At 37.7% G+C, this 13,544-nt stretch overlaps 1 protein-coding gene across 1 annotated transcript in view; it reads right to left on the bottom strand.

Moving 5' to 3' along the window:
* Window positions 1–8,111: 8,111 nt before the first annotated feature.
* Window positions 8,112–13,544, bottom strand: part of IL1RAPL1 (interleukin 1 receptor accessory protein like 1) — a 670,379-nt gene continuing 664,946 nt past the window's right edge. Inside the window, exons 9-10 of the mRNA XM_074147306.1 lie at window positions 10,142–10,312; window positions 8,112–8,830 (exon numbers count right to left, since the gene is read on the bottom strand). Coding sequence (XP_074003407.1) covers window positions 8,112–8,830; window positions 10,142–10,312 — 890 coding nt within the window. The remainder of the gene's footprint in view (window positions 8,831–10,141; window positions 10,313–13,544) is intronic.

The raw sequence follows: 13,544 nt of genomic DNA on the forward strand, positions 1-13,544 counted from the left end.
GAGTCTATGAAGTGGGGAACTGACTGAAGTGGGAGCTGAGGAAATCCAGCAGCTCTTTGAACAGGCGCAATATGCACATGTAGGAGATTTAGTCCGGATATCTATTTGTTTATGAAAAAAAAAACAAAACAAACAAGCAAACAAAAAAAAAAGCAACAAAGCTGTATGAGGAGCTACAAGGAACAAAAACATCCTTGAAAATAATATACACATGTAGTTCAGTTTGTCTCCAACCCTTTATACTCCAGATTTCCCTTCACCAGGGTCTTGAAAGAAGCATGGCAGGTAAGGTGCCCAAGATGACTGAACAGCGAAATTTTCTTCAAAATTCCATAAAGAACAACGTAGCAGGTAGTGTCTTTGCTGCTGTTTCTCACTTTTCAAATATCTAACAGTAAAAAAGAAAAGTAGAAATGCTATTCACTTTACAGGATTCAGAGATTTTCACAATCTCTGTTGTTTACGAGAGTGAAAAGGGAAGTGGAGAGAACAGGAGATGAACTGCACTGACACTAATTATTGTTTACAATGATAGGAACTCTGGCAGATATTCCTATGATTCAGGTAGATCCTGTCATCTAGAGAAAACATTTCCTACCTCTAACAAGGTTATGTAAAAGGCTTCAGATAGCACCCAGGAGGTGAAGGAAGTACCTGGTAAATTCGGGTATCTAGTGTCCTACAGGCAAAGAATGTCTGTAATCCCCTGTGGCAGAAGGACTGGCTGAGTACTAGTCATGTAACCCCTACCTGGTCGTGACATTACCAGGAAACTTATTCACTATACTTCTCCCAACCCATGTCACCCCAGCTACCTATCTGTGTCACAGTGCCACCTAGCAATGTCCTGGTTACAAGTTTGACTTCTTGCAGCACATGGAAAATGTGGTGCTGCAAACAAACCCAGGTTTTGGGGACTTCCTTGAATCTTTATGAGTCTGCTACTTATTTTATTTTCTTGTAATATTCTATGATTAAATTATTACAAGTTGAAGTATCTATGTGTAGGCATTAAAAATATATAAAGTGCTTTTTGTGATGAAACTAAGATTTGAGAGTGCAACGATTATTACAATATTTTTTCCCCAGATATCTGCACATTTTGCAAAGATTCATGTGTTTTGTTGAGGTAGGCATAGGTTAGTGATCTTGAAGAAGGAACCTGATGCCATTGAACTGTTTTGCTAAGATAGATGGAGAGACAGTTGTGTCGCTGTTTTCCTCTCTGCTTTGTATTTACATAATTGTTCCATTTGAAGTTTCCTGGGTTTTACAAAGACAAATGTACAACGATCTAATGTGATGCTGAAGGTACCTGTCTAATACTAATTGTTTAAATTTTCTACTGAAATGTCCCTAAGAACTTAATTAGGGCTGCAGTGAGCTGTTCACCAGAGAATATTAACTCTGGCAAGCAGTTTCTTCTAAGTCTGTAAAATCACTGCCACTTGTGTTTTAAACTCACAATGAAGAATGGGACTTTCAAAAACAATAAATAAAATTTCCCTGTCATTTACCTGTCATGCAAAGAGTGAAAAGAAATTTTAAAACAGTTTCTTACATAACTTCCTACAAAACAGCAGGAGAAAACAACCTTCCCTGAAAAAAAGAACTCCTTAAAAACCAGTTTTAAATATGTTTTAGTAATTGCATTGTCATTTTGCTTCTCTTTGTTTATTTTGGCTTTTCAAGTGTGTGTACAGAACCTGCCATTTAATGACAGATGCATGAGTGAAGATACTTTGAGCCCACAACTGACCTTTTTAAGACTTTCTTTTTACTTCACAGAGGATTCAGGACAGTATCAGGACACTGCTTCACGTGAGCACTCTACGGGGATATAAAAAATGGTGTGTAAACTGAGAACAACAATAAATTTTTTTACAAACCAAAGCTTTGCTCCTGTAAGTGTCTTTTCAGGAGAGAAGACATTTACTTACTCTAAACATCCCTGCAAAGTTTTCACATATACCCCAGCCTGAGGGCTCACAGCAAGCTTTGAGTGCTTGTACATTTAATACAGCCTGCAAAGTAAATGGAGAAGAGAGGATGGGATGGGATGGGATGGGATGGGATGGGATGGGATGGGATGGGATGGGATGGGATGGGATGGGATGGGGTGGAAGCTGCTGTGAGGGAGCTCAGGTGCAGTGCTAGCTGATCTAGATGGCAATTTCCTGTAATTGTCATTTGGTGGATTGCATACTAATCCAGTAAGCTAGCCTTCTTTCTATGCCCTGTGCTGGCCTTTACATTGTACACCAAACAAATGGGAAACACTGTCAGCTGCTTCTACTCTTCTGGCTGCTTTGCAATAGGGTATCTGTGCTCGCCAGCTGATGGCACTCATATTTAATGTCACTAACATCAAAGGTTACTGCACACTCTCTCTCTGTGTTGCCTATATCAGGTAGAAGAGTGGTGATGTATTGAGTCTGTAGTTCCTTCTGCACTTGCCTGAAGTAAGAGTAACTAAACATGACAGACAAAGGACCCTGTGCTCTCCCTGCACAGGCACACATGGTTTCCCCACTGTAGAGCTTCTCAGTCACAGCCACGTGGTGCAGCCCCTTACTCTGGCTTGCACTTCTTTATCTGCTACCAAAGGTGTTTGAGAGTATGGGCTCAGTAGATATTAATTTTTCCTGGATGATTTTGCATTTTGAGGGGGCCATAGAGTGAGCTAATATTCAGATAAATAGAGAAAGAAAAGGTTAAAAAGGATATCCGTTTTATTTTTGGAGTTATTTGTGTGTTCCTTCTGTCATAGGATCATAGAACGTTTAGAGTTGGAAGGGACCTTAAAGATCATCTAGTTCCAACCCCCTTGCCATGGGCAGGACACCTCCCACTAGACCAGGTTGCTCAAAGCCCCATCTTCTTGAACACTTCCAGGGATGGGGCATGGTTAAGGCAGATGTCTTCATAAAAAATACCAAGAACATCTCCATCAAACTCTTAGCTCTCAAATTTTGCTTCAAATTCTTTTCCTAATACTTGTGACCCAGAAAATAGATGTTTTTACTTTCTGTAAGCTCAGTACTAGGTAAAGATTATCTATTTTATTTAACATTTAGATCCTAGAGAATCATGTTACTCTTAATCCTCCAAAATAAAAATCTTTAAATTGACTTTGGAATGTTTCTGAAATTACATTATCTAGGATATTGGCTATTTAATCTAAGAATGCTGATAAGCTTTTTGAATGTGACTGGTTGTAATAGCAAACAGAATACTTTCTTTCAACAACCCTCAATCTCAATTTATTAATCTTTTAGTAATCTGAGCAGCTTCAGAATTTATACATTTTCCAAATAAGTTATCAGGCCTGCCTTTGTAATTTCTGCTCTGACTACTTTATGACTCTGTGGACTCTTGACCTCCCACCCGCAGAGTTTATTAATCCAGAGCAAAGCTCAAACTTTGTCTCATACAGAATTTAAACAAACAAAAAGCATAGGAAAACTCTTATTATCTGAAACATTTCTATTAATTTCACTCCCCAAGGCAAGAATTCCAAGTTCTGGAACTTCAACCCAAGGCCAGCTGGAGAAGTGTGATGCTGCCAACACATCTTCTTGGAGGATATAGCCAGACTCCATGGGAAATGGCCCAGCAAAATTACATCACAAATGAAAGCTCAGTATCCATGCTAAATTCAGTGAATCTCAAATGGAAGACACAATGGTGTTCTCCAACCTCCACTCAATTGGCTATTTAGGAGGTGAAGAGTTGTGACCATACAGAGAAATGCAAGGAAACTTGCAGCATTCATTATACAAAGAGACTCATTGTTATGAAATTGCTTACATTTTTTCTGGTGCCAGTCACATTAATCTCTTGCTCAGCTGAGAAATGGATGAAAAAAGGCGTTCTAATAACAGCAAATCAGATAAGGGGTGGGTGTGAAGGGAATATAGTTACTCTGGATAATAAACTGAACCTGTTATGGAGATTTTTTTTAGCGCTGACAGATTTCTGCCATCCTCTGTACCACAATAGAAGACATATCAAAAACTCCCTGTGCTTGACTACCAAGTACAAAATCATTTGGAAGTGTATTAGACATACAGGGACATATTTGTGTTGCTGATCTGTCTGGATGGGCCCCAAAAACCCCAGTTGCTTTATGTAGGTCAGCCAGAGTACAAAGCTTTGTATGAGAAAAAATCCAAAATACAGTCAAAAAACAGGTGGGTATTTTGACCTTTCTTCTCCATTGGCCTTTATCCTATTTTTGAGCTTACTTTACTGCTGTGATTTTTTTTCTTCTTTGGATTTTAATTAAACTCTCCTTAGGCTTGCTAGCTTGACATTTTCTTGTTCTTTTTTTTTTTTTTCTTTTTTTTTTTTTTTTTCCAATTTAAGAATGAAGGAAGCCTGTTACCAGCCCAGTTTTCCCCAATTCTCATGGCTTTATCTATAATTTAAATGTGCCATTAATGCACAATATACAAGTAAAACTTTTTGAATTTTAATCAGGTGGCTATAACAAGCTTTCCAATTATTTTGGAGCTGATTATCACCCATTATGTAACATACACATGGTTTTCACAGCTGTGCAGTAGTAGAAAAATCTTACTTTGCATCTAAGCCTAACAGTATTTAGTTCTGAACCAGATCATATTGAAAGTGTTTGATGTTGGCTGCCAGGTGAGAACTGGATCCCTGCTAAAATGCGGAAGATATTTTGCTGCTGCTTTCCTTACGGCCAAGATTTCAGCTTGTCACAGACTGCAAATATGAATTCCTTTTCTCTTTGCTTTTGCAATTTTTTTCTCCCACATAAGTCAATCTTAGACTCTTTCAACTTTATTAGACTTACTTTCAAGTCATACTGCTGCAACTGAGAACAGAATCAGACCCAGCAATGCACTTTGCCTTCAAAACAATTAGCTGCATACTGTAGAGTCCTCCAATTCTGTCCAGCTATACGTATTGTCCGGAGAACCTATATACTGAATTTCCACAGGTTGTGCAAGAGTCCTTTAGTTTTATATCAAAGACTACCCTGAATAGAGAGAGCCTTATAAAGACGAAGCACCACACTTGGATAATTCATGTGCATAGAATCCATATACAGACCCGAAGTTATTGACCAGGCAGAGTAAATTTTTCCGATCATCATGCTGTGCAGTTTTTAAAATAAAGTGCTATTTGCTTATGGCTAAACCTTATATGTGGCTATTGCATGCACACTTCAGGCTGCACTGTCAAAAACTGGAACACCTTCACAAAAAAAAGGATGGAGTCTAAGCACTAGGGCAATGACAGGTTTGGTTGTGTTTTGTTTGGTTTTGGTTTTTTTTTTTATTTTATTTTATTTTGCTTTCCAACAGAACTTTTGTCAAACATAAAGGACATGAACACACAACAGTTTCCTTCACTGTTTCCCACACAGCTGTTCATAGAGGAGGAAGAGTAAGGAGGAATGTTTCTAAAGCCATAGACAGCTTCTCCATTTATTTCAGGTTTTGTTTTGTGGTTTGTTTCTTTTTTTGTTTGTTTATTTTTCTTTTGTTTAATATTATGACAAAACATTATAAGAAAAACTTCTTTAAAGTAGTGTGAATATCAAATAGTATCCATCAATCCCTGAATCATGCTATTCAAAGTGCTTAAATCTACACTAAAAAGAGAACAACAGAAAAGTACTCCCCATGTGGCTAAGGAAACACCTACCAATCGTCTAAATGTGACTGTGGTCAGATAGTTACATTCTACATTTATTCCACTTCCCAATCTTTACTCCAGGGCATGTAAAGGGGAGGGAAAGGGCAAAAAATATGCATTGCTTTCAGAGGATACTGGGGTATTTGGCATCCAGTTGAATGAAATTGAATGCCATCAGTGCATCCAGTTGAATGAAATTAAATGCCATCAGTGCCTGACAGGTGTCTGTGAGAGTAAATAAATAATAGCTTTCTTACACTGTGAAAATAACCAAATGTGCAAAGCTCTCTTAAAATTTTATCTGGCCTGGCAGCTTCATTTCCATTTTGTGGATGTTTGGCAATTGTCCAGAGGGAGACACCATAATAAAGAACAGATTGTAGAAAAGGACTTGAGCAAATTGTCAGAGAAATAAACATTTTTAAGCAAATAAAAACCAGTGCACATCCCAAAGCTCTATTAGCTTGTTAAGCAGATACTGAGATTTCTTGACTTTCACAACAGGAGCATAGTCATTTCCTCCCACACTGTCGGTTCTGGCTTACTCCCACAAACATCCTCCAAACTGCCGTTTACAGGCTCTCTACCCATCACTTCTCATTAAGAATACCAAAATATTATAAGCTGTACTTTTTTCATTGTGACAATCAGGATGAACAAACCCCACATTTCCATTATATTGGCCAATATCATTCAGCTATCATAAAAATACTTAAAGGTAATTAATTACATAAATAGACTATAAAGTCTGTTTGCCAAGATACCAGTTACATTTCTGCCAGGGTAAATCAAACTGATGACTATATGACAGTGTGCTGCAACCAGTAACTCTACCCCAGCTCCTCTGCTTCTGCTAGCAGAGAGCTTGGCCTGAAAATGTTGTAGACCTGCAACACTGCTCCTCTCTTTCTAAAACCAAAAGGGACTTCTCCATTATTTAAAACAGAAGTATGAGCAAGATGCTTATTCCATTTGTCTTAAAGATGTCCAGGTGTAAGCAAAGTGGTTTTTTTTCCTTCCCTGGCAGCCATGGTGCACACATTATTTGCAACTCCTCAAAGATAGAATCATACATAAAGAATAGAACTAATTTATTTATTCATTAAAGTGAATAAATTGTTTTCAATACTTCCAGGTCTGATTTAAATATTAATTTTGTATAAATAAAGTTTATTCTGAAAACAATGATATTTGTTGGTATTCATGTCATTTTTTTCTGCCTGAGTTCTTACTGAAATCATATTGAAACTAATAAAGTTTTACTTATCGTTACAAGCTAAAACCAAATGAAAGAAAATTTCTTAATCCTGAATATATCATTTTAAAGCAAATACAGGTTTTAGAACATTAAAATACATGGGGACTCTGTAATACAGAGCAAAATAATATTTTGCTATTCCTTTTCTTTAGAAAACAACACTTTCTATAATACAAAGTGACAAACCATCTACAATATTGTCTTTTTATTCCCCTTTGGTTTGGAAGTCATCACTGTAAAAATCAACAGGACTCTCTGCACTTCAGTGCCTATTGCCTCACTTGTCTTACTTGCCTGACAATTGCAAATGATCTTGTTTGTAGGATTTTGAAAGGGAGGAAAGAAAAAGTTAAATGCTTAAAAATAAAATCCACAACCACATTAATACTTCTCCAGGAATTGTTAAAAATAGGGTTTGCTTTTATATTTATAAAAGGGATACAATCAACTTATTCTTAAAATAATAATTAAAATTAAAACAAACCCAAGAAAGAGAAAACCAAACCATCTCTAGTTTCTACACACTCTGTAGTGACTACTGTGAAGCAACCGATACAGATTGAGTATATTCTGTTTGACAGGTATCTACCACATTACATGTTAGATGATCAGACTGTAGTGTTACCCCGAATGGGGGTCAGTGTAAGGGCAGGGAAGGAGCAGTGCACATTACGGGAGTAGAAATGAAACTGGAGCTCTCAGTGAGGGATGGGGTCCTTCTAAGAACAAATATTCTCCAAAAGAGGTGAACTGCAGCAGGCATGGCCTTCAGGAATCAGGCTAGGCAGGCCAACAAAATGGATGGTGCTATCAACATAGCTTTGTCCAAGCATTCCCAAGAGAGGTTAAAAACAAACAAACAAAAAGTCTAAAACTATACTAATGAAGCAAAAAAGTTTCCTATCTATACAGCAGTCTCTTCATTTAAAAAAATGTAAATATACAAACTCCAATGACATATAAAACAAAGTCGAAAATGTGAATGGGAAGAAACATGGGTAAAACAGGAAGACTGATGCTACAAAGAAATTGCAAAAAACATATGTACAAGACCCTGTTTTTCCTCGTATGTTATCGATTGTAATGCATGTTTAACAGCAGCAGTCGAGGATGTAGTTCCAGGCACCAGACTGCAGACTCAGCTCCTACTCAAGGGGGTTGATGGCCCCTTGCATTTCGGTCACCAAATGACACTTGATATACTTGTCTCCCGTGGCAAGAGGGGCAGTATCGCACTGTTTGTGTGAGCCTCTTCTGGATTCTGCTCCCTGTTAGTTTTTGTCTGTGGCCGCTGCCCGTTTATAAGTGTCATAGGGATGTTGCAGTAGGTATGCTGGTTACCTATTGAGGTAAGAGGCAGGGTGCCGGTAGGAGGTACATCGTATTCATAGCTTCGATAATAGTGTTTCTGGCGCATCTGTGAATGATATGTGTTATGAAAGGTGGAGCGCAGGTCTGGATGGGCAGTGGCAAGAGCAGTGGAGGTGGCAGCAGCCATGGAAATTGCGGAGACTGTCTGCAGTTCCCCAAAGGGCCCCTGCTCACTGACATCTAAAACCTGCTCGTGTGTGATGGGTTCAATCCTCTTAAAAGGCATTTCATACTGTAAACGTTTCCAGAACTTGGAATTCAACTTGTTGCATTTTGGTCCGTGCCATTTAATGACAGTGAGGAGCTTGATGGTATGTTTTAGGGCCTCAACCTCCTGGTAGTTCATAACTCCTCGTAGTTCACTGCATTCAATCAGTATCACTTTGATTTCACCCGTGACTAACATGTTTCGAAGCCTTGTTTCCAGTTCAAAGATGCTCCATCCTCTTCTTACCACATAATTTGGAGTCATGACGATGATCAGTCGCTTGCTTTGGTCTACACATCTTGCCACGTCTTCAATGTAGGCTACAAAATAAGACAATTGCTCAAAAACCATTCTAAGAAAACACTCTGCTCCCATAGACTGGGAAGAAACAACGGAGGCAAATCCCTGCTCCCAGGAGAGCTCACTGAAATATGCAAAAACATCACTTGCGAATGTGCCAGGTTGGCTGGCCAGGACATGGTCCTGGGCAACGTGCTCTAGGTAGCCCTGCTTGAGCAGGGGGATTGGAAAAGATAACATGCAGAGGTCCCTTCCAATCTCAACCATCCTGTGATCCTGCGAAATATCTATCCCTGCATGTGCTATTGATTGTGAGTGTTTGTTCATGAGCCATGATTTTGTATCAATATTTATATCTTTACTGGAACAAGTGTGTCCATCATAATTTTTTCCTTTAAAAAGGCAAAGTCAACCAGGTAGGCAACAGAGCAGCAACTATGTGTTTCAGGGCCTCAGTGTGAAACCCAAATGATACTCTAAGGTGTAATGTAGGCTTAGATTCTTCTTTTCCTTTCATGTCCACACCACACACATTCACAACAACAGTGTCAGCTCCTGCAAATTAATGTTTAGTTTGCTGTAGATTTGAAAAATATCCATGTGATTGTTTGATATTATGCTTTGCCTACACCAAGAATCCTTTCTTATCTTTAGTAAAAGATATTGATCTTAGTAGCTGTCTATATGGTTACACTGAAGTTGTGAAGAAAACTTCAGCAACTTACAAAAAATTACTGTACGTAGATTGGAATATATGAAAGAAAAATGAAAAAAGATCTACTTGTAGCATCTGGAATCAATTCTAATTTTCAGTCTCTGAGAATGATCTAGTACCTTCACTATACATTTATCTGCAGTGGACACTAACAGAATTCACTGCTTTGCTCTGCTGTAGATGTTATTACTCAACCTCTGCCTTAGTCCAAACACAACTTTTTCCTTCCTGTCTGAATTTCTGTAATACTTAGAATCATGGATATCTTTCCGGGCAAAATCTAAGGAACAGAAAACAAAGATCTCTGTATTCATTCCTAGATATGCAAGCTCTCAAAAAATCTGTGTAAAAATTCTAGTCTCATTCATTTCCTTTATTTATGCATGCTTTCTGCACTATCTCACCTTCAATCTATTTGATACAATTACCAAAAAGTAGTCCTCTTATCTGAAAAATACATATTAAGTATGTTTGGTGGCTTATCTTCATCATTCTCTAAGATAACAGAGGAAAAATTAAATTCTGAAGGAGTAGGTATAGAAACGATACTAAACTAATCATTGCAATCACTGCATTTGCTATTTAGGAAACACCCAAGAATAAAGACATGACTTACTTCCTGTGGGAATCAAATCTCTGTCTGGTATGAACAACTTGTATCCATAGTGCTTTTCAAGCATATCTGGTAGGATCTCAAGAGCAAATCTTTCTTCTTCTCCAGTTTCTTGATTCCACTGGTCAGGATCCACTTTGGTATAAGATAGATATGCATCGTAGTCTTTGTTGTCTAAGGAAAGAGAGGAATAAAGTAAGTCGGTTCATTCATTATTCTTGCAGATTTCCTAGATGATTCCCCAGGAATTATTTCTGGGAGAATTCCTCAGAAACAGGATATTGTTTAGATAAAATGGCAAGCTTTCACCCAGTCTCTAGATATGAATCCATTCACCTTTCCTGTTTCACCTGGTAGAGGTAATCCTTATTTACACAGATGCAAAAGAGAAGGGATCCCTATTCATAAAATGAAGTCATTTTGTGCATAAACATTGATGCAAGAGGAAATCCACTGACCTGTGGGGTGTCAGCTTGTGAGCACAAAAGAAAAAAGTCGCTGAAAAGAATTTGAATTCTTCTCTAGCTTTGAAAGGGAAAATAAAAGCATGGAAATATCTAAGCTCATGTGCAATTGCCTCTGTTGCATAGTAAAACATTTCAGTCTTGCCATATTTTTACTGTAAATTTAGGGCCTGGGGCTGAAATGTTCTAAGCCTATATGTAGCTTTACTTGTAAAACTCATTGGCTTTCCAGGTCTGAAATTATTGCCAACTTAAATCTTTGCAGCATCAGCTCCTGATAATGCACTTTAAATCTCTTGAATCCTGTGCATTTAAATTTGCAAATTTAATGTTGCATTAATGTACATTTCATTACTTAACAGTGTGTTATTTCATTTCAATATGAGAAATAAATATGCCCGTTTCTTAAATGTGCTTGGTGTGCCTACTTGAAAGACTGAATCAAAAGAGCCATCATTAATTTTCATTAGGAGGTCAATAATGCCAAGTGCTCTGGAACTAATTCAGTGGAATAAGAGGTCATGTTTTGACTTTTGTTGTGAAGAAAGCAGAAAAAAATCAATGGGAAGAGTAATGAAATGTTAACATCCTTCTAAGTCTCTCGACAACATTCTGCACAGGCTATCGAGAATATCAATTGCTTGTAAAAGAGACCTGATTGAGTACTTGAATGTGTGTCATAAGTAACATTATATTCAGTCAATGCTGACTTCAGTTATTTACTGAACCACTCCTTTCCTCATTTTACACCTTCTTGTACTCTGGTAGCATTATTTAGAAAAGCCTGCGAAATGTAGGGTGGGTGCAAAGAGTATAAAAGAAACTAATGAAATGGTGCTAATCTTGAACAGTCCACTCTTCCTTCTGAGGAAGGATGCATACTATGCCCGGTAACATTTGCAAATGACAAAATTAAAATTGGTTATACCATTACTACTTTCAAACTTTCCAAACCTGTGACATGACGGGGTGCTCATTCTCTCCCCTGCCCATTTTTTGTGTGATATTATCTATTGGATTGTTATATCTACAGAAAACAAAACACAAAAAAACCCCAAAAAAACCCCAAAACAACAACCACAGCAACAAAGAGAAAATAAGAAAAAGAGCAACACTGTTTTTATTTTTCTTTTGAGTATCCGTGAAACCATGACCTTTAACAACAGACAAGCACCTAATGCCTTTAACAATGCCTTTAAGTAACACTGAATGGATCAAGCGTGAGATAGAGGGAGATTACATAGTGGGTTTTTGCTTCTACAGTAGGACAGTGTTAACCCAGCACACGGAGAGGTCAAGAAATATATGGGGGAAATTAAAACAACTGACAAAATAATGACATGTTAATGGCATTTTTTGTTGTCACCTTAGTAATGATCATAACCATAGTACATGCTTGAGAGCAGTGTTGCTCTTTTGCAACAGTCTTTGAGTAAAGATGAGAATGTATCATTTCTCAAAGGGTTAAATAATAAGAAATAATGCAGTATTCAAACTTTTTTAAAGGCTCAGAGTGCTGTCTGTTAAGCTGGTTTCTTACTTAGAGGGAAAACTATTCATGCTATTACACTGTTTTTGTGCATATGTAAATATCACACTAATGCATTTATTTTGATATATACATTTTTCATACCATGGAGGCTCCACCATTTCCACTGACTACAACTGCGTTATCCGGTATTGTAGGGAACATTTCTTTCCACTCTAGTTCCCTGGTTTTAATAGCATTTGAAGGGCAAAGAATAGCCAGGATCTAGGGTATGTCTACACAGACGGGTTCAGGCAATCGTGAATTTACTGAAACTCCAATCTAGAAAGATGCATAGTCCAGTTTGGGAAACTGTTAGATGCATTAGCACAGTGGGTTTCCTGAGGTATTGTACTCCCCATCTGTCAGTTGTTGTTTTTTTTTTAATTTTCTTTGATGAAAAGTAAAAAGTTCAGTTTACAGCAAAATTACCTTATGTGGTAATTTTGTTATCTGATGGTCTAACATACTGACATGAAGAGACAATTTGCAAAATGTGAAATGCCTGGGATACACAGAGGATGATCGCATATGACTTTGTTTCAGTTCTATGATATTTATGTATTAGTCTGCTTTTAGTTAATTAAAATTATTAGGGTTGCATTTTCAAGTCTGAAACATTTTAAGAACTACAGCAGGCAGACAGCTACACAGCCATCAGAAGATATCTTTTCTGTGATGTGATCAAAGGGCTATGGCATTATTTACTATTTTCTCTAATTGTTATGGATAGTAAAAAAATATAGAAATTCAGTTGTAATGAAAAATGGGAGAATTTGTTGAAATCTCCCATTTCCAGGAAAGTAGGATAGTGTCTCTGCCTGTGTTTCTTCTCAGTTAAATGATCCCACCTACTCCTGCTTGTAATGGGTGGGACTGATGCCTACATTCTAAAGATCATTTCTGATCTTAATTCATTTTTTTTAATGTGCTTTCCCAATGGACTGAGAGGGAGAGATGGGAGCCTGCAGACACCCAGATCTTACAGCTGGGAGCTGGGATTCGATTCTTGCCAGTCTTTTGGCCATGTCACATGGAACCTGGAGACTCTCAGTTTTGCTCTCAAGCCCTTTGTTCTTGGGCTGTTTCCCATGTAAACCTTCTTTTGGGCAAGGCACTCAGGAGTCCCATTCCCAGCAAACATGCAGGAAGTCCATCAGAGCTTTGTGTTTTCTTGACCATTCAGTGGAACTGGTATTTTACCCATGAAAATACTTGGTGTCAGCGCATCTGCCTTTTCCAAGGAAAAAAACCAAACAATTCACCAGAACATTTCTAATCTGCTCCTAATCACAAATAAAGTCATAAAGGACTTATATTACTACTTATATTATTATGTTGTATGATAATTACATATTTGGGTATGCAATAAATTCAGATACTGGCTGGATCTAATCAGTGTCAGAAAAAAAAG

The sequence above is a fragment of the Numenius arquata genome, chromosome 1, assembly GCF_964106895.1.
Source record: "Numenius arquata chromosome 1, bNumArq3.hap1.1, whole genome shotgun sequence".
NCBI classification, from domain to species: domain Eukaryota; kingdom Metazoa; phylum Chordata; class Aves; order Charadriiformes; family Scolopacidae; genus Numenius; species Numenius arquata.